The sequence below is a fragment of the Osmerus eperlanus genome, chromosome 20, assembly GCF_963692335.1.
Source record: "Osmerus eperlanus chromosome 20, fOsmEpe2.1, whole genome shotgun sequence".
Classification (NCBI taxonomy): domain Eukaryota; kingdom Metazoa; phylum Chordata; class Actinopteri; order Osmeriformes; family Osmeridae; genus Osmerus; species Osmerus eperlanus.
The window spans coordinates 1,200,690-1,221,830 of NC_085037.1; the positions used below are offsets into that span (position 1 = coordinate 1,200,690).

Genomic DNA, 21,141 nt, shown 5'->3' on the forward strand with positions numbered 1-21,141 from the left:
GAAAGGAGAGAAAAAGAGATAGGGAGGTAGAGAGTTTTGGGAAAGAGAGGGAGGTAAGAGAGGGAGAGTTGGAAGAGAGGGAGGTAGAGAGTTTGGAAAGAGAGGAGGTAGAGAGGGAGAGAGTTTGGAAAGAGAGGGAAGAGAGAGGATAAAACGGATAACTTAGCATGTGTTAAAGTGGCATCACTAACTCTGTTACTGTACATGTCAGTCAATAAATAACAATAAAACAAAATCTGTTCTCTGTATCTCCGAGCGTCTCACCCTCTCTCCATCCTCTCCAGGTGGTCCCTGGGGACCCAAGCCTCCTGAGTCACCCTGGAAACAAAGATACCAGGAAGAGATAGGGATTAACATCACAGACCACCCAGTACACAGTACTCATAACTTCCATGGTCTTGCACAGTCCTGACTATCAGTCACTCTTAATGCATTCCCATCTGGGTTTTCGTTATGTAATGTTTGTTATGTTTGAATCAACCAGATGTTTCATTTTGAATTCTCTCTGATATGGAACTTACCCTGTGACCTTTGTCTCCCGGCAACCCAGGCAAGCCATCAAAGCCACGGTCTCCCTGAAAACAACACACAAACTCATTAAACAATGTAAACAATGATTACATACACTATAGAATGAGTCAGCCAGGCCTTGAAAACAACTTTGTTTTGTGTATGTAGAGATTCAAGATGCAAAGGTTACTGTTTTACCTTGGATCCAGACTCTCCAGGCATTCCCCTGGCACCATCCGCTCCCGCACGCCCCCTGCAGCAGGACACAGTCAACACCGTGCTAACACACATCTGTCTGTCTGTCTGTCTGTCTCCATCCATCGATCTATCGATCTACTGTATCTATCTGTCTGTCTGTCTGTCTGTCTGTCTCTCTGTCTGTCTGTCTGTCCTGTCTGTCTGTCTGTCTGTCTGTCTGTCTGTCTGTCTGTCTGTCTGTCTCTCTCTCTCTCTCTCTCTCTCTCTCTCTCTCTCTCTCTCTCCTCTCTCTCTCCTCTCTCTCTCTCTCTCTCCTCTCTCTCTCTCTCTCTCTCTCTCTCTCTCTCTCTCTCTCTCTCTCTCCCTCCCTCCCTCCCTCCCTCCCTCCCTCCATCCATCCATCCATCTATCAATCGATCTACTATATCTATCTATCTATCTATCTATCTGTCTATCGTTCTATCTGCATGTCTGTCTGTCTGTCTTTGTAAAATATATATATATCAGTATATTAATACAAAAGTACAAGCACAACCCTTCAGAACTCACCCTTCTTCCTGATTTGCCCGGGGGTCCACCTAAACCCTGGGGTCCTCTGGGGCCCTGCAGGACAACACAGGCGTTTATGGATGCCTGTCTGGTGCGTCACTGAGCTGTGTGCCAGTCATGTGAGGGTTAATCAGTGTTTACCTGAGGTCCAGGATCCCACTCTCCCCCTTCAGACCTGAACTGCCCGGCGTTCCCTGAAACACAGCCACAACATCATCAGCGACATGCAGACAGCTATATCCTTCAATCATATATCACATACAGCTATACTGTCTATTGTTGATAGGTTATCTGTGGATTAGGATATATTTATTGATAGTTTCTTAGGGAATTATGTGTAGAAATATGTAGTCCATCAGTTGTTTACTTAGTTGTCTGCAGGGGAATGATGATGATGATGATGATGATGATGAAGATACTCACCAGGGGTCCTGGGCGACCAGTGTAGCCCATTGGTCCAGGTGGTCCCTTCAGTGCCAGCTGGAGAATCAGAGGAAGTAGAGGTCAGGAGGTCAGAGGTTACGCAGAATTGACAATTGACATTCTATATTGGCTTTTTCTAAATTCTTAAATCGCTGTTGTGATAATGGGAGGGAGTAGAGATGTCTGTTCTATAAATTCTGTTTCTCTGACCAGCTCTGCAAGTGCATTCTCTACATTCTCGTATAGGTAGAGTTTCATAGGGCATCTATATCAGTTTAGTCTGTCAATGGAGTATCAACTAGGGAATGAAGCAGGGTGTACAGCCTCAGATGTTTCTACATCAGTCAATGCACTTTTTAGGACCAGTATACTACAGTCGTATGGGGATGAAGCAGAGTACACGGTCTCTAGATCAGTTTACACGTCCGTTTCTGCGCATTCTGTGTGTAGGACCAGCTGTAATATGGGGCCGTGTGTGTGGTGTCTGGCTCTCTGGCGCCTCACCCTGGCCTGAGACAGGATGGCCTGGGCCTGAGCTTCCTGTGCCGACACCATGGGGCCCTTATCTCCTCCACTGCTGCCGAACCGGAACTACACACACGGAGAGATGGACGGGTGGGGAGGGAGAAGGAGAGCGTAGGAGAGGGAGGAAGAGAGAGAGAGAGAGAGAGAGAGAGAGAGAGAGAGAGAGAGAGAGAGAGAGAGAGAGAGAGAGAGAGAGAGAGAGAGAGAGAGAGGGAGATGTATGAATATCGTTCTCCAGCAACTTTTTTCCGAAAATAAGGTGTATTCAAAAAGGAGTGGGGTTTTAACCGAACCAATGTTACCATACAATGCCATAAACAGCAAACTACAAACAACTGTGTTGTTCCCTGGAGCCTGTCAGGTCACTCACAGGCAGCATGACGGAGGTTCCTGGGGGTCCGGCGATGCCATCAGCCCCGGGGATTCCTGCCTTGCCAGGAGGACCCTGTAGGGGGAGACAGAGAGTGGACGGGAGGAAGGGAGGTCAGAGAGGGTAACGTCTACATTTCTCATTCACCAGGACTCCCTGACAGGGTCAGAGAGGCGTTCAATCACACCATAAATAACCAACTACAGCAAATGACACAACAAACACATGGGAAGGGATCCAGAACATACATTTACATTTAGTCATTTAGCAGACGCTCTTATCCAGAGCGACTTACAGTAAGTACAGGGACATTCTCCCCAAGGCAAGTAGGGTGAAGTGCCTTGCCCAAGGACACAACGTCATTCGACACGGCCAGGAAACGAACTGGCAACCTTCAGATTACTAGCCCGATTCCCTAACCGCTCAGCCACCTGACTCCCTTACATACAAACATGAGAAGACGGTGACTCACCCTCTCACCAGGATCACCAACAGAGCCAGGGGGCCCGGAGGGGCCAGAGGGACCCGACAGACCCTGGGGAACAGAGAACAAGCCTCATCAACACACTACATAGAAACCTCCACAACTCGGGCATACCAAATGTGGAAAGGCCTAGATACACTAACACATACTACATGTAGAGAAATCTTTTTTTTTTTTACGTTTATTGGCCATTTGTCATTTGTACAGGCACACTGAAAGTATGGACACACTAATCACATTCTACTGTGTACATCCAATGTTGAAACTGTCGCCGTCTGACAGGAACAAAACAGAGGAGGAAGGGAACTTACAGCTGGTCCCTCTGGTCCAGGGGGTCCTTCAATCAACATGCCCTGTAAGAGAGAGGGAGGGTGGGAGAGCATGGAGGGAGGTAGACAAAGAGAGGATGAAGAGAGGTAGAGACAGAGGATGGACGGAGGAAGAGAGAGAATGGAGATAGAGAGAGGGGGAAAGAAGGATGGAGAGACAGAGCGAGCAAGGCAGCAGTGGAGAGAAATGGAGTGAGGAAGAGATGGAGAGAGACAGAGAGAGAGAGAGAGAGAGAGATAGAGAGAGAGAGAGAGAGAGAGAAAGAGAGAGAAAGAGAGAGAGAGAGAGAGAGAGAGAGAAAGAGAGAGAAAGAGAGAGAGAGAGAGAGAGAGAGAGAGAGAAAGAGAAATGGATGAAGGGGATGTTGAAAGAGAGACACAGGGAGAAAGGGAGTGAGGATGGAGAGAGAGAAAGAGGCAGGGAGGGGGAGACAGTCAGATAGATGACAATGGACCATTCAGCACTCATTTTAGCCTGTCGTGCTCAAATAAAGCAAACTCCTTGGATTCAACTCCTGTTATGTCTGACGTGGCAGCGCCCCATGCAGGTTGGGAGGCCACAGCGTTCATGTTTAGAGGAAGACTCACAGGCTCCATGACAGCGGGATCTCCCTTCTCTCCCTTCAGGGCTTTCACTGAGGCCTGAGGAAAACACACATGTAACCCACAACACAGCACAGTCAATACAGAGGCTCTCTCTCTCTCACACACACACACGCGCACACACACACACTTGTCTACCTGAGGAAGACTAAAGAGAGTGGTAGACGTGACAGAAAACAAAAAAGTCAAAAATATAATAACGATTGAAAAGTTGATTCCCATTTGACTTGTTCAAAACCGCTTTGAGGCATCGCATTTAATAAATAGAAGCGGCATTGTGCTTGTAATAAAGTGAACATGTAGCCTTATTTTGCTGTACCATAAATAAAGATTTTTGTTCTACCTTCTCAAATGGATGGCGCCAACTGATCATACATGGTATTCTGTGATAACATTGAATCACAAGTCTGTTATCATGTTGGTGATAATGTTGGTGCAAATCTGTACAGGCAGAATTGTTTGTAAAACAAAGTCCTGCATTAGAGCTCCCATCCTTGATATCTTTTTACTTTCAGTTCTTCAAGCTGCTTGGAATTCCTGTGACGAACTTTTCCCACGAAAAAGCGGCTCTAGAGGTCACTAGCTTACTACGGTGAGTATGACGGAAGCCACACACAGAAACAGGAGCTAAAAACAAATGACTGAAGCCAGATCATTTGGTGACTGAAGCCAGATCTGAAACCAGATCGTTTGTTGCTATTTTAGCTCCTCTCTGTGCATGTAAATGATCCTGTGTAGTGTGTCCACAGCACAGTACACAGAGATAACATGGCTGAAGTTTACCAGACCTGGATGAAATACAATTGGGCAAATATCATACTTAAAGTGAGCTTGATTTGTATTTGTCATTGAAACTAGTTCAGTGAAACCAGTACACCCATTGTTTAAGGAGGAAACCTTGAGCCAAATCAAATACACTCCCCCCCCCAAAAAAAAAACTTTTAGTACAGCATTTCATCTAGCATGTATGTGTTTCATCCCAGGTCTGGTGTTGCCATGGAGATCTTTTTTTTGGTTTGTTGCTGAAGCGTAGTGACTTACGCCTCCCTCGTCCGTCACAGCGGACAGAGCGGGGCCCATCTTGGCTTCGGCCTCCCCCTCGGGCTGTGGATCGCTGTAGTCCTTGTAGGAATAATCGTATTCCTTCAGGCCAATGTCTCCAGTCACATACTCCTCCGTGAAGGGGTCGGCCTCACCCCCGGCCTTGGCCGCATCGACCTCCTCCACCTGGGGCCCCCCGGGAAGGAGGGTTCACACCGGACGGAAAGTAGGAGACAGGAGAGATAGGGATGGATAGAGGAAAATATGGAGGAGAGGGATGAACAAACAGGAAGTGTGGAAAAGGAGTGAAAGGAAGGAGAGAAAGGGAGAAGGATGCAGGAGAGAATGAGAGAGGAAAATAGATGGAGTGGGGAGAGAGGACAAAAGACATCCAGGAAATAGAGGGAGTGGCAGTTGATGATGTCATGAAGAAAGAAACCATGTAAGTGGACGGCAGAAACGAGAGGAAGGGATGGAAGAAGGAATAAAGAGAGCAGATGGTAGAGACAGTGAGAGGCTTACCTTTGGCATACAAACATACAACGACAAAGGGGCATACTGTAAAGCACAGCGCCAACTGTTGGTCACCAGAGGAACTGCCAGTTTCTTCAGGGGTAACTCTCCTGGCATGGGGGCTGTCTTGTACTTTGAATCCCCAAGGTTTTACATCATAGACGTTTGATCCTTGGGCTCATACCAGCACGTTTCCACCAAAGCATCTGAATCTGTCACCAGCTTATGTGTTTGGGTTAGGATCCAATGGCCAAATAAGATGCAAATATTTTAATAAATTGGAAGTTGTATGACTGAAAATCTCAAATAAAATTTGGAAGGACTCAAACACACAAGCATGTGAAGCACTTTGCTTTGTGAAAACAAAAGCTGCTTCTATTTAGTAAAGCTAATATGTTGTTATCTGGCCATTCAACTTACCGCCAGTGATTGTTGCAAGAATATGTAGAATCCAAGTTCATCTTAATGTTTAAATGAACCACTTGACCCCCTCAAAAACCCTGCTAGATATTAAACTAAACTAAAGTAAACTAAAATGCTAGAAATGAAAACGGTTTCATTTAATAATCAGTAAGGATTATGATTATATAAAACAAAACTGATGAAAGTGACCTTAATAATTATGTTGGCAATGATGGTGGATGTGTTAAACATAAAATGCCATTTGAGACACGACTCAGGTCAGCACACAGTCATTATTATTCATTCTTCATGATGCAGTTAGATTGTTGAAAAGGAACACATGATATACATTCCTTCTAAGGGTTTTATCAAATATTCCTATGAGACACCCATTTTCTTAAGATTTTTGTTCTTATTTCAAAACAACAAAGCAGAGCATTGACATGAGAACAAAAGGAGGAATCTTGGGTTGTGAAAACAGGAGCCACATGAGAATGTTTGATACAACAGAATGTTGTGATGTGTTCCTCTGTGAGAAAGAGTGTCATGGCACTGATGTGGCAACAAAATGTTGGAATTGTTAGGCATGAAACACTACTACTGGATTGGATTTGTACTACAATGGCTGGGCTCACCTCCACATAAGAATTACAGCAAGATCTTTCCTTATTCAACTTTGAATGGGCACTACATAATCTTTTAACAGATTATAATAGGTCGGAATGACTGTTGAATGTTTATTTATTGTGGTTTGTCTTCTGGTGTGGTGTAGAAATCTTCTTCTGCCTTCACCATTGGAGGTCTTTTCAATAGCGTGTAACATTACAGAACATTCAGATATAGATATACGATCTAGATCAGGTATGAGTGGTCCGTCGTGTGTTAGGAATCATGCCAGATCTAGATGAAACATCTCTATCTGGAACGTTGTGAATGTTTCAACCCACGTGTTAACGCGGTTTACCTGGATGGTGGTCTCTTCTTGTCCAATCACCTCATTCTCTGGCAGGGGGGCCGCTGTCTCCTCTAAGGTATAATAATAATCCGTCTCTGTGGGGGTGGGGCCAGCCTCAGACTGTGCAGTATCTACGTCCTGATTGGTTCAGGTCAAGAGGAAGGGGCGGGGATTGGGGTGGAAGTAAGCAGATTTGTATGAAAGAGGGTGGTTAGTCAAATGTGGATCCATGAGTTTAAAAGGAGGAATTTCAAAAGAAAATTTGTCAGAATAAAAGTTTGATTTCTGACAAATCATGTTTTGATTTGAAAGAAATTTCAGCAGTTGAAAATCTTGTTGATAAATCTTGTTGTGTGAAAGATTTTTGAGAAATCATCAAGATTGCAAACGACTTTGCTGAAATTCCTTTGTTGAATTCCTGCAACAATTTAGACTGTTCCAAAGCCACAGTGCCATGGTGGGGTCAAAGAAGAGTCACGTTCACTCTTCTGGAGGTCACCAGAAGTTCTGAGAGAAGGTCCAAGCCAGACCATTCTTTGTCATAAATAATCATCACGTCTGGATGTTTTTTTTCTGTTGTTGTTGTTCACTGTTTAGTTTGGGAGAGAAGTTCACCAAAGACATGGAGAGCTGCTTGAGCTACAACCAAAGTAGCAGCCTCACAGAATTAATTCAACAAATCAACAAGTAACAATCCCAGCTTTCAATTAATAATTACTGCATTAGGACAATGTCTTCCAATGAAAAAACATCTGAACGGTGTCAAAATCACAATGGATGAAGTTGAGTACGTATATGTTCATGTTGACTGCTCACCCAACCAAGGTTTCTCAGACTAAGGGAAAATACTTGGGGTAATATTGTGGGGGCGCAAGCCTTGGGTGGGGTATAAGACCATCTCTGTTTAACACGCTTGCAATGTTTCATTTCTGTGAGGCTGCTTTGTTCATATTTGGTACAAAATATGAGACAAGATATGAGACAAAAGATCCTCAAAGAGAACATAAGGAACAGGAACAGAGAGACAGACAGAAATGTGAGTTGCTGTGTTGAATTGTCTATGGTTTGCGATGGCACATGTCCTCTCTAGACTTTCTGTGTGTATATAATCCATGCACACAGCTCCTTCATCTGATGAGCGTGCACAGTGCACTAGTCATATCATACGACTTGTGGAAGACACAACAGGCTGTGTGTTTAGAACTTTGAAGAGTTTAGAACTTTGAAGAGAAGGTTCTTGAGTTTCAGGAGTGGCAGTGACGAGGAGACTGTACAAATAGCCATGCACCAACAGGACAGTCTGTTTTAGGTCTGTGCAGTGCAGACCAGTCTATATCATATCGGATGGCATGATCTTGGAGATCATGTGATATATGAAAGGGAGAGAGAGGGTCCAGGTTGGTATGCACCAACTTCCTTTCTGAGGACCAGGTTGTTCACCACCAAGGTTTTAAGCTCATGACTATAAAACTCAAGATTGGTTTAAGATTCGTATCACTTGTCTTGAATTAGTTTTGAAACAAGTATTGTGATTGAGTCAAGGAATTGGAATCAAAGGTTATTCAATCACTTACTTATGGTACTTTCTAAAATGCAGTTTTAGCTACATAATGATGGTCAAGTTTTATACATGATTTTGTGCCTACGTAATTAACTACGTAATTACTTGAGAGAATCTCACTTTCAACCTCAGTTACAAGTCTACTTCTTCACATTAGCATGTTGTTTAATGTTAACTTCACCTAAACAAAAATGTGCTGACTTCAGATTTAGCAATCATATGAATTAATTGGCCTGACCAGGTTATTTGGAGAGGTTGGTTGTAAAATCTGGATGGAGAAAGACCTGGTGGTCAGAAGGGAGAGGTGGAGGATACAGCAGCTCTGGACGGCCACCGTGGGCTTGTTTCCTGGTTTGTACCTGTTGATAACCGTTGCCCGTTTTCTTCGGTTTTTCCGGCACAGGGACGATGGTGCCGCTGATCGCAGTCTTGTCGAAAGGAGGGAGTTTTTTGGAGGTGGATTTGACGTTATTAACCTCAACGACCACTTTGGTTTTCTCTGGTTTTGGTGGGACAGGGACAGGGGCAGGGGCTGGTGGCTCTTTCTTCAGGACTGGTTTGAGGAAGGGAGGCTTTTGGGTGTGGAAGCTCTTAACGTTTTCAACCTTGCTAACTATCGTCTTGACCGGCTGGACTTTTGTGACTTCAGTTTTCGCTTCTTGTTTCGCCTTAGTTTCTGTTTTCAGTAACTTGACTTTAGTAACATCTATTTTTGTTACCTGAACTTTGGGTGTTTCTGTTGCCTTAGTTGGTTTAACTTCACTAACCACAACAACTTTGGGTATTTCTGCAGCCTTAGTTGGTTTAACTTCACTAACCACAACAACTTTGGGTATTTCTGCAGCCTTAGTTGGTTTAACTTCACTAACCACAACAACTTTGGGTATTTCTGCAGCCTTAGTTGGTTTAACTTCACTAGCCACAGCAACTTTGGGTATTTCTGCAGCCTTAGTTGGTTTAACTTCACTAACCACAACAACTTTGGGTATTTCTGCAGCCTTAGTTGGTTTAACTTCACTAACCACAGCGACTTTGGGTGTTTCTGCAGGCTTAGTTGGTTTAACTTCACTAACCACAGCAACTTTGGCTGTTTCTGCTGCCTTTGTAGGTTTAACTTCACTAACTACTGGAACTTTGGGTGTTTCTGCAGCCTTAGTTGGTTTAACATTTTTTTCTACTTTTACTTTAGTGACTTCTTTTTTCTCTGGCTGAGTTTTAGTGGTTTCAGTTTTTGCCGGTTTTGCACCATTGCCATTAACTTTTTTGTCACCATTTTCTTTCTTCCCTGAAACTGGTTTGCCATTTCCATTCACTTTAGCCTCAACTTTAGTTTCTGCAGCTGGTTTGCCATTGGCTTTAGCTTCTATTTTGGTTTCTACTGCTAGTTTGCCATTTGCTTTGGGCTCAACTTTGATTTCTACAGCTGGCTTGCCATTGGCTTTGGTCTCAACTTTGGTTTCTGCTGCTGGTTTGCCATTGGCTTTGGCTTCAACTTTGGATTGTGCATCTGGTTTGCCATTGGCTTTAGCCTCAACCTTAGTTTCTGCAGCTGGTTTGCCATTGGCTTTGGCCTCAACTTTGGTTTCTGCAGCTTGTTTGCCATTGGCTTTGGCCTCAACTTTGGTTTCTGCAGCTGGTTTGCCATTGGCTTTGGCCTCAACTTTGGTTTCTGCAGCTGGTTTGCCATTGGCTTTAGCCTCAACCTTGGTTTCTGCAGCTGGTTTGCCATTGGCCTTGGCCTCAACTTTGGTTTCTGCAGCTGGTTTGCCATTAGCCTTGGCCTCAACTTTGGTTTCTGCAGCTGGTTTGCCATTTCCATTGGCTTTAGCCTCAACTTTGGTTTCTACAGCTGGTTTGCCATTTACTTTGGCCTCAACTTTGGTTTCTGCAGCTGGTTTGCCATTTCCATTGACTTTAGTCTCAACTTTGGTTTCTGCAGCTGGTTTGCCATTTCCATTGACTTTAGCCTCAACTTTGGTTTCTACAGCTGGTTTGCCATTTCCATTGATTTTAGCCTCAACTTTGGTTTCTACAGCTGCCTTTCCATTTCCATTGACTTTTACCTCACCATTGACCTTACCATTAACTTTGGCCTCACCATTTACTTTTTTATCTGCAGCTGGTTTAGCCTCAACTTTGTCAACTGTGACTTTGCCATTGACTTTGGCCTCACCATTGACCTTAGCTTGGATAATAACTTTCTTTTCTACAACTGGCTTTCCATTACCATTAACATTTGTTTTAGCCTCAATCTTATCAGTTGTGGCTTTGCCATTGACTTTCTTTTCAACTTCAGGCTTGCCATTTACCTTTTTTTCACCGCCATTTTTGAGGGCAGGTGTAGGTTTGGGCTTAGCTGCTGCTGTAACTGCGGTGGGTATGATCTTAGCCAGGAGAGCCTCCATGGCAGTGGGCTTGGCTTTTGCTGGCTTAACCAGGGAAGGCTTTGCCTTGGTGGGCTTGAGGGCAATCGCTTCTGCCTTGGGTGCAGCTGGTTCTGCCTTGGGGGCAGCAGGGGTGGCTACTACTTTGGCAGGTGCTGCTTTTGCAACTTTGGCCAGGGCAGGTTTGGCTTTAACAGGGGCGGGTTTAGGGGCTGCTGGCTTGCCGTTGTCAGCAGCCTTGCTCTTCTGCGGTGCGTGATTAGTTAAGGGTTGTGTGGTGTGGCGGTTTGTGGTGTGGAGAGCATGTGAAGAGAAATAGATGGAGGGATGGAGAGAGAGATGGGATGGAGGGATATGAAGGGGATCAGGAAGGGATGAAAGCACAAGGGATGGATAGAGGGAAGGAGAGAGAGAAAGACAAAGGTGGATGTTTTGAGATACAGGTACATATAGGAGGCTTAGGCTTAGAGGATTTATTGAGACTGTTCTGGCATTACTGGATGATGCAGGATGAGTGGAAAATACATTTTTAATAAACGAATACATTAAAAATGTGTCAACATGACACATGGATTTAAATATCTATGTTTGGGTTTTTTTTTACCTCGAAAGATAATAGTCCAAAAATGACTTTTTGCCCAATGACAGGAATCAAAAATGATATTTCTGTAGCAATTCTTTCCAGTAATGCCACTCTCCATATTAACAAAGCAGCATCTTTGTGCTAATGAGTACTGGAGGCTGTGGTTTGCGTTGGCACTGGGGATGTAATGGTCAGGTAAAGCAGGTGCGCGTGCCCGCACACACACGTGTACACACACTCACAAATATATAAACACATTTGCACACACATATTGACATACACACACACACACAAGCCCTGAGCACTGAGCTGTCCAACTATGAGAGAGCTTTGAGGCACAGCAGCAGGGAACAGTAGGATAGTAGGAGTCACACACAAGCTAGTTAGACTAGATAATAGTCTACCATGACAGGTGAAGAGAACACATACAGTACAAACATGTAAACCAGACCTAACGGACAGAATGTTCTATTTGGGCATGCTTTGGGATGCATGCTTGGTGATTTTATTAACATAAACAACTAACAGAGATATTCCATTGTGAAGGAGATGCACAGACTGTACGAATAACAGAGGCTTTCAGACGAAGAGTCAAACAAACACACAGACAGGGTGACAGAGAAACGGAGTACCACACTGGATGCTGACAGAGAAATGTACAGGTACATATATCATACCGACCAGAACATAGCTGGTAGGCCGTAGATACACATGCAGTAACATTCATGAACTGGAAGGCATAACAGAGGTACACATTCAGTGAGAGTAGAAGACATGCAGTGTAGCGACACCTTCATGTAGTCACGAGCAAATTGGGGAGGAAAAAAGGAAGAGATCTGAATGTGGAAAACATTTGTCATCTTTTTTCTTCATTGTATCACTTCTCTTTCTTTTTGCCAGTTGGTCAAGCTCAGTGTGGTCAGAGGGTAGGAGTGGGGGTAAGAGGTGAGGAGAGAGTGGTGAAGTGGGTGGGGTGAGGGATTGGGTGAGGTGGGATGAGGGTTTGGGTAAGGTGGGGTGGGGTAAGGTGAGGTGGGGGATAACTCAGATGGGTGGGGTGAGGTGAGAAATGTGTTGAGGGGGGGGGTGGTAGTGTATGCTGCTGCACCCCTGTACCTGATCTCCCAGTGCCTTCACATCATCAACAGTACGTAAATACACACACACACACACACACAACAACCACAACATGAACACAGCATGAACACTTTTCACAATGCATTAGAGGTGGTATGAAAGTGGCCGGTGTAAATGGAGGTTTGTGAGTGAGGAGGGCGTTAGCTGGTGTGGAGAGGATGGAGAGATGGAGACAGGGAGAGAGAGAGAGAGAGAGAGAGAGAGAGAGCGAGGGATTTCTGTAGACGTTCTAATCATGAAACTGTAATTGAGCTGTCAGATAATGTTCAGACACAAGAAGAGATAAATTGACCTTGAGAAGAATTGCAGTTCCACTTATCTATGCCACTAATAGCTCATGATATAATTGTCTATAATATCATGTCTCTCGTTCTTGTTCCTGTTCTCCATCCCTCCCTCCTTCCTCCAAGTTTTTTCCTCTCTTTATGCCCTCTTTACCTGCGGAGTGGGGGCCCCCTGACTAGGAGAGGGGGAGGAGGGTGAAGAGGAGGAGGGAGGATCTGTTGTTTCCTCATAATAATAGGGGTATTCATGGTCATCCTTCTCCTCATCAAAGTACTGAGAGAGATGGGGGGGATGGAGGGATGGAGTGGTCGAGAGGGCCAGATGAGCAGAGGCATGGAGGGAAAGGAATGCATGACAGCGGAAGTGAAGAGTGACGTTCAAAGGGAGGGTGGGGAGAGGAAGAGAGGGGGATGAGGGGGGGATGGGGGGTGTGAGAGGAGAGATTGAAGAGAGAGGAGGGATTAGGGAGGACGAGATGGAGTGAGGGGTGGGGGAGGACGTATAAGCGAGGGAGAGGGGGAGAAGGAGGAAGAGAAGGGATGATAGCAGAGGGGAGGGCATGGTCAAATGCTTTTCTATTCATCAGGTCTCCACGTGTGGCCAAACCAGTCTAGATCCCCATGGTTTCTCAGTGGAGACACACATAGACCACCTTGATGAATGAGAACATAGGAAAAACGATGAATAAAACCGCAATGAGTTGTATTTATTCATTTTTCAACGGCATCAACATGTCAGAAAGCACAGACGATGCAAAAGATAGTATGATATCAAATATATATATATATCTCTCTTTGATAAGCCCTTTGCTCCTTAATTCTTGGGTGTACATTATATTTTGTATCATATATCATTAACAACATTCAACCGGTTACCTTTCCCTCAGGGAAAGGGTTAGGGTTAGGAAACCAGGCAGATGGATACAAAGTCAGGAAACCAGGCGGATGGATACATAGTCGTGATTTGTTAAGGAAAGAACAGACCAGCACTTTGATGACCTCCCTGAACTAGATGACCAGGTTTACTCCTCAGGGGGTCAGAGGTCAGGGATCTGTGTTTGTTTGTTTGTTTGTGTGTGTGTGTGTGTGTGCCTGTGTGTGTGTGTGTGTGTGTGTGTGTCTGTTCTACTCACGTATGTGTTGGGGTCCTGAGCCTGGAAATTGGGCAGGGGAGAGTCACAGTCGGGGCTGTAGTGCTCGCAGAAGTCGTAGGCAGCTTGGGGGTTGGAGGCAATCAGCAGCTGCTGGATATCTCCCTGTGAGCGACACACATACAACAAACAACAGCATAAACAACAACAAACAAACACAGCGACAAAGAAACACACAGTGACTTCAGGTGGGAAACATTTTCAAGATGTCCACGTCCATTTCAACACACACAACCGGCACCTCAAAGTAAGGTTAGAGGGGTGAGGATGAAGTGGGACTAGCCCAGATCCCAGATCTGACCTGGAAGACTTCCTCGTCGAGGAGACGGGCTCCAAACACGGTGATACCGTTGGTGTCGATGACGGGGTTGGCGCTGCGAGGCAGGGAGCGGGTCATCCTCTTCTTACAGTCCAGCAGCAGGGTGACGTTCTTCTTCTGCACAGACAGAGCGATGCGGTGCCACCTAGAGGGCAGGAGGGGTACAGCAGCCATGTGTGGTGGGGGGGAGAGAAGGGGGAGGGGGGTCAGAGACTGTAGGAAGCATCTGTTGAGGGTGGTAAAACGGTGTTTGTATTTGGTGTTTTGTTTAAGTGTGTTCTTTGATTAGTGTTAAGGTATGAACTCGCTCTCTTTCGCTCTTTCACTCTCTTTCTCTATATTTCGCTCTCTTTCTTTGTCCTCTTTGACACATATTAAGGCATGAACTCTCTCTGTCAGTCTGTCTCGTTCTCTCTCTTGGTCCCACACATATGCAAGTGTAAGGGAGTCCCAGAAAGGGCCAGGGCGAGGGGGTTGTTACTGACTTGCCGTCGGCCAGGTTGACGCCTCTGAACAGGGGGTAGTCCTCGGGGGCGGGCCTGCCGTTCTGGTCCTCGTACAGGAAGACAGGGGAGCGGCCCAGCTCCAGACCCAGCTGCTGCACGCCGTGCTCGCTGTAGACGGACAGCAGGAACGCCTGCAGGCCTGCGTGGGCCTTCACCAGGGCCATGATGGAGAAGTTCTCTGGGAAATGACCTGGAGAGGAGGGGTGAGAGAGTTGGGGTGAGAGAGTAACGGTGAAAGAGGAGGGGTGAGAGAAGAGGAAAGAGAGGGGGGGGGAGGGGAGAGAGAGGAGGGGTGAGAGAAGAGGAAAGAGAGGGGGGGGGGAGGGGAGAGAGAGTATGGGTGAAAGAGGAGGGGTGAGAGAAGAGGGGAGAGAGGTGGGGTGAGAGAAGAGGGGAGAAGGGAGGGGTGAGAGGGGAGGGGTGAGAGGAGGGGAGAGAGGGGGGGAGAGAGGGGAGGGGTGAGAGAGGTGGGAAGAGAGCGGAGGAGTGAGAGGAAGGGAGAGGGAGGAGGGGTGAGAGAGGTGGGGTGAGAGGAAGAAAGGGGGGATAGGTGACAGAAAAGAGGGGTGAGAGACACATGAGAGGGGTGAAAGAAAAGCACGAGAGAGAGAGAGAGAGAGAGAGAGAGAGAGAGAGAGAGAGAGAGAGAGAGAGAGAGAAAGGGAGACAAGGAGTGAGAGAGAGGAGAGCGTGAGAGGGAGAAATGATATGTTGAAAGAAGACGAGATGTGAGTGTGTGTGGGACAGTCAGACAGTCAGACAGAAAGAGCTGACACGAGCCTCCACTTTTCAGGATTTCTGAACCACGTAAACGTTACCTTCCATCCCTCTCTGCCTCAGGCTTGCGGAAAGCTACAGTTAAACTGAACTTAATTTGTTTTGGCTTTTCGCAAAATATCACTTTGCTAAGCTTGCATGGTCTTGCATGACATAATTACACTCCCACACTCAAGTAATCTTCAGGAATTAAACTGTGACTAGACTTTCTTTCCAAGCTCTTTCATGGTGGTTGGAAGCCACGCCTTCCATCCCGCTAGAAAAAGTGGAAGATGAAAAGCAACTATGAAAATGAACTGTGACACAGATCATTTCGACACATAGTTTACAGTCTAATATTCTAAGAATTCACAGAATTCAGTGCAACATGTAGAGGCCACTGGATGTTGTGTCTGGCCCTGTGCAGGATGCTGGATACCTACACTTGGAAAATGATCCTAAAATATCACAGCACAACAGGAAACAACACGTGGGAAGAAAAATATGTCCTGTGCGAGCAAGCAAGTAGCTGGGGTTTGCTCTGCACTGTATGTGTGCTGTCACTGTCACACCAGAGGTCTAAATATGTGAGGCGTAACTAGGCATCCTATTGATTTCAACAGGATATTAGGTTAGTTACTGTCAACAGGAGTTGTTTGATAAAATACTGGTTAAGTACCCATACAATTAAGAATGTAATTCAATTAATGAATGGATGGGTCAATGGATTTCAAACCATTGACCTTTCATTTGCGAACCCAATCGGCTACTGCGGTCACCTGACCAAATTGTGGTGTTCTGTGAGGTCCTGTGGAGCTGTTTAGTCTTCCAACCACCTCCGCTACACGGACAGTACCTGAGAAGAGTTGCTTGGTGGGGGCAGAGATCTGGGCCTTCTTGGTGATGCGGTAGGCATGGTCGGCGTTGCCGGCCCGGCGGGAGGTGCAGAAGCCCGGAACCTTCTTCACCCCCTCGGGGAGGGAGGGCAGCTGCAGCACCCGCAGCACGTCCACGGGGTCTGGGGGGAGGGGGGGGGGGGTGGAGGAGGATGGGGATGGGGAAGAGGATAGGGAAGAGGTTGGGGAGGGAGAAGGGTTGGGGGGAGGGGGAAGGAGGGGAGAGAGATAGAGAGAGAGAGAGAGAGAGAGAGAGAGAGAGAGAGAGAGAGAGAGATGAGAGAGAGAGAGAGAGAGAGAGAGAGAGAGAGAGAGAGAGAGAGGAAGGGGGGAAGGAGGGGATAGTAGCAGGAAGAGGATGGAGAGGGAGAAGTAGGAGGCATGGGGGGGGGCAAAGGGCGTTGGTGGAGGGAGAGAAGGGCAGGAGAGGGGTTGAGGGGGGAGGGGGGAGGACATGGGAGAGAAAGGTTAGGTTGATAAATCAACTCAAGCAGAATACAAAATAATGTTAACATCAAAAGAGAAGTGACGATACAATAAGCAGGCTACTGCATCAACCACATTCATTTGACATCCCTAAACTATCACACCCACAATAGAAGACATCTTCATATGTCTTCTTAACACCTATTTTGACATATTAACACCTGTTTCGATTTGTAATGTTAACTTGCCATGACATTTTGTGGAAGCATATCAAAGCCTATTTTCATTCTGACATTCAGTAGGCCTAGCTGTGATGAACTCTCAGCCTATCACAGCCCTGTCCCAGCCTATCAGAACCATGTCCCAACTATCAGGAATTTCTCAGCCAATCAGGATCCTGCCCTAGCCTATCACAGCCCTCCCCCAGCCTATCCCAGCCCTGAAAGGACGAACTTGTTTCAGAGCAGTCTACCCAGCGACACAGTCCTCTGTTCCTCTGTTCCTCTGGCGTCTGGCGAGCACATGAAACAAGTATCGCTGCTGTGATACTGCCGAGTCAGCTGGATCGGACTGTCTGGGAGAACTAAACACACAGTCATACACACGCATACTCATCACAGGTATCACCACCACCACACTGACCTCACATCCTGTCTACACATACGGCTGTCACTCATCTTTTACAGTAACAGCCAACTTGGCATCTTTCTGACAGGTTGGCAGGCAGGCAGGCTGGCTGGATAGCTGGCTGACTGGCTGACGTACTAACTGGCTGGCTGGCTGACTGGCTGACGTACTAACTGGCTGGGCTGGCTGACTGGCTGACGTACTAACTGGCTGGCTGGCTGGCTGACTGGCTGGCGTATTAACTGGCTGGCTGGCTGACTGGCCGGCTGAGATGACCCTCACACCAGTTTTACATGAAACACTTCTATCTGAAACTTCTGGAACTCTAGAACAGAACAGACCTGTTCTAGATCTTGCCAGTCAGACAGTCAGGAGCGGAGGCACTGGGACCGCCAAACAGTGAAGGTATTATTACTGTCGCCCTGCACTGTGCTAGACTGGGTGAACCTTTCAGTGTTTGGATTTCACTCCTGCTTGGTTTTGACTTGGCTCTGTGTCTGACTTGTGGTGTGAATATTTCTTCAGACTGGTTCATACTCAGCGGTCAGCTACGGTTCAGGTTATTTCTAGACTGCTGTGACTACAGTATGTTCACTAATAGGCTTATGATGGAAGTCAAGCATTTTATGGTCCTGGGGATACAGCAATGACAGATTCACCACTGACCTCCACTCAGCTTTCGCATAATTACAGGGTTTTTAAACTTAACTTTAATTTAATACGATATTAAAAAAGCAGAAAAGCCACATCCACTTCACACAGTTTTACAGGCAGTTTGAAAAAAATCATGAAAAGAGAAAAGCATGCTTGCTTGGTCCTCGAATAGAAATCAGCAAGGTTGCCAGGTTTCTTTCTACACCCTCATTTTGTGGGTATTCCCTTAATGCATCCCAGAGATAAGTGCACGTTCCACATTCACCCATCTGGTGAATAATACATTCCTGACCACACAGGAGGACTCTCTGTATACGCTGAGTCAATCCAAAACCAGCCAAGCGGAGCGACAGGTTGATCTACAGTGTAGTTTGTCACGCTGTTGTGAGTGGTCATTGTGTTTAGGTGACACCCAGAGCTTCATGCCCAGATGGGAGTATTTATGGGGACAGCAACAAACGCTGCGTTAATATTGACTCAGGGAGTCTGGGCCGCAGTTTATCAAGGTCCCACTTCAGCCTGGCTGGGGGAGAGGGGAAGGCAGGCAGGCAGGAGTGGACGAGTGGAGAGAGAGGGTGAGAGAGAGAAGCTGAGGGAGGGGGGGAGTGACACTGTAATGCCATATTAACTCTTGAAAACAGAAACTTCCTTTAGAAAGAGAGGGACGGAAGGAGAGAAATATGAGATGATGTCAAAATAACTTGTTCTTATTATATAGAGGTATTGATAGAAATATAGGAAGAGGGCTGCAAAGAATAAGTAAAGATAATTACCTGTGGGGGTGGAGAGGAAGAGAGGGAGAAAGAGAGAGAGAGAGTGTGGTCGTCTGGGAGGGCAGGAGAGAGAGGGGGGAGAAGGGCAGCAGGTGGGAGAAAGAGGAGGAGGAGAGCAGGAGAGGGAGAGGAGGAGAGGAGGATAGATAGGAGAAGCGGAGCAGATGAAGCAGGGAGGAGGAAGAGGAGAGAGGAGCAGGGGAGCAAAAGGGAGAGGAGGAGGAGGAGAGCAGGAGAGATAGAGGAGGAGAAGGAGAGATAGAGGAGAAGGAGAGCAAGGGAGAGAGAGAGAGAGAGAGAGAGAGAGAGAGAGAGAGAGAGAGAGAGAGAGAGAGAGAGAGAGAGAGAGAGAGAGAGAGAGAGAGAGAGAGAGAGAGGGGAAGAGCAGGCACAGACAGCAGGGTCTTGTAATGCTGGCTGAGTGTATCAGGTTCCACAGCAATGTGCCACACAATGTCCACCTCTGTTTCTGCCTGAAACATCTGCAGCCTGGGCCCTTCCGGCCCTGCCCAGGGGCCCCACACAACCCCACCACCAGGTACACCAGCGCAAGAACACACCCGCTAGAATAACACACACAGACACACACACACACAGACACACAAACACACACATACACACTGGCAAATAAACATGCATACATGCAAAAACACACGTGCATGCCAACACACACATGCACATGTAACCACACATGAACACACATACATACACACACACATTCTTACACACAAGGGGTGGCACAAATGAAACTAGACAAGGCAGTCAAACATGCCTCCTTTCTTCCTCTTTGCCCTCTTTCTTCTTTTCTTTGTTCGTTTACATTAAGCATCTACACACTTACCCAGCCCAGCTCAGTCCAGCTCAGATCAGCCTAGCCCAGCCTAGCCCAGCCCAGCCTAGCCCAGCCCAGCCCAGCTCAGTCCAGCTCAGATCAGCCTAGCCCAGCCTAGCCCAGCCCAGCCTAGCCTAGCCCAGCCCAGCCCAGGGATGTCATTCACCTTACTGACCACTAGATGGGGCCCCTTCAAACACAAATCAGATGTTGATCTTGACATCGAGAAACAATGTAAGCCTCTCTTGATGTCTTATTTCTCAAATTCTCAAACATGTCACACATTAACACACACACACACACACACACAGGAACACAAACACATCCCCAATATGACTCTCGATGGCATTCACAGTGTGGATGCTGTCCATACATCCACAGTCATACATCCTCTAACAGTGACAGGCTGAAAACAAACAGTGTCACATAAACAAACAGCCGTCTAGTCCAAACAAACAGCCTGCCAAAACACTGGTGAAGACTGACACTAGGGCCTTATGGGTGACACACACATACAAGCACACACACACACACACACACACACACACACACACACACACACACACAGGTATACAGGAGCACACACACTAATACAGAGAGGTATACAGGGGCATACATATTCTGTACAACATACATAGAGGTATACAGCACAGACACACACACACACAAGGTACACAGGCGCACACACGCACACACACACACATTATACTGCACAGACACACACACATGCACACACACACCAAGGTACACCCAGCGCACACACACATACACAGTGGTATACTGTACAGACACACACTCACATACACAACCAGACACACAACCTCCAAGTGACCCCTGTCTACTCTGCTGTGTATTCACTTTGCAGGATTTTGTACAAGCGTCCGACATGAATCAAGGTTTGGACGGTTTCCTGGGGCCATCTCGCGGGTGACCTCCGTCTCCCTGGCGACCCCGCGCCCGCCGGCCTTTCTTCTGAGCCTCCCTCATACAGCCGCGCCAAATACCAGACAGACACACCAGCTGACACCCCTCACCTCTCACCTCTCACCTTCACACCAACACAAAGGTGACACTGTCAAGAGGAGGAGGGGGGAGGGGGAGGAGAGATGGTGGGAGAGAGAGAGAGAGAAAGAGAGGGAAGATGATGGGAAGGACGAGAAAGAGATTCACAGATAGAGAGAGAGAGAAGAGAGAGAGGAGAGAGAGAGAGAGAGAGAGGAGAGAGAGAGAGAGAGGAGAGAGAGAGAGAGAGAGAGAGAGAGAGAGAGAGAGAAAGGGGGGGGCTGCAGGACATGAAAGGTCAAAAACTGAAATTATGAGAAAAACAACATGAAAGATGAAACGCACTTC

The 21,141-nt window shown here is 46.7% G+C and overlaps 1 protein-coding gene across 1 annotated transcript in view; it reads right to left on the reverse strand.

The window, feature by feature from the left end:
* The window catches only part of col11a2 (collagen, type XI, alpha 2), a 43,142-nt gene that overhangs the window by 16,410 nt on the left and 5,591 nt on the right, over positions 1 to 21,141 (reverse strand). The window contains 19 exon segments of the mRNA XM_062446032.1: positions 265 to 318; positions 522 to 575; positions 709 to 761; positions 1,257 to 1,311; positions 1,399 to 1,415; positions 1,418 to 1,451; positions 1,681 to 1,737; positions 2,185 to 2,271; positions 2,576 to 2,650; positions 3,048 to 3,110; positions 3,371 to 3,412; positions 3,977 to 4,030; positions 5,033 to 5,218; positions 6,912 to 7,040; positions 8,823 to 11,093; positions 13,985 to 14,107; positions 14,304 to 14,466; positions 14,807 to 15,017; positions 16,440 to 16,601. Of these exon segments, the coding sequence (XP_062302016.1) occupies positions 265 to 318; positions 522 to 575; positions 709 to 761; positions 1,257 to 1,311; positions 1,399 to 1,415; positions 1,418 to 1,451; positions 1,681 to 1,737; positions 2,185 to 2,271; positions 2,576 to 2,650; positions 3,048 to 3,110; positions 3,371 to 3,412; positions 3,977 to 4,030; positions 5,033 to 5,218; positions 6,912 to 7,040; positions 8,823 to 11,093; positions 13,985 to 14,107; positions 14,304 to 14,466; positions 14,807 to 15,017; positions 16,440 to 16,601 (3,890 nt within the window).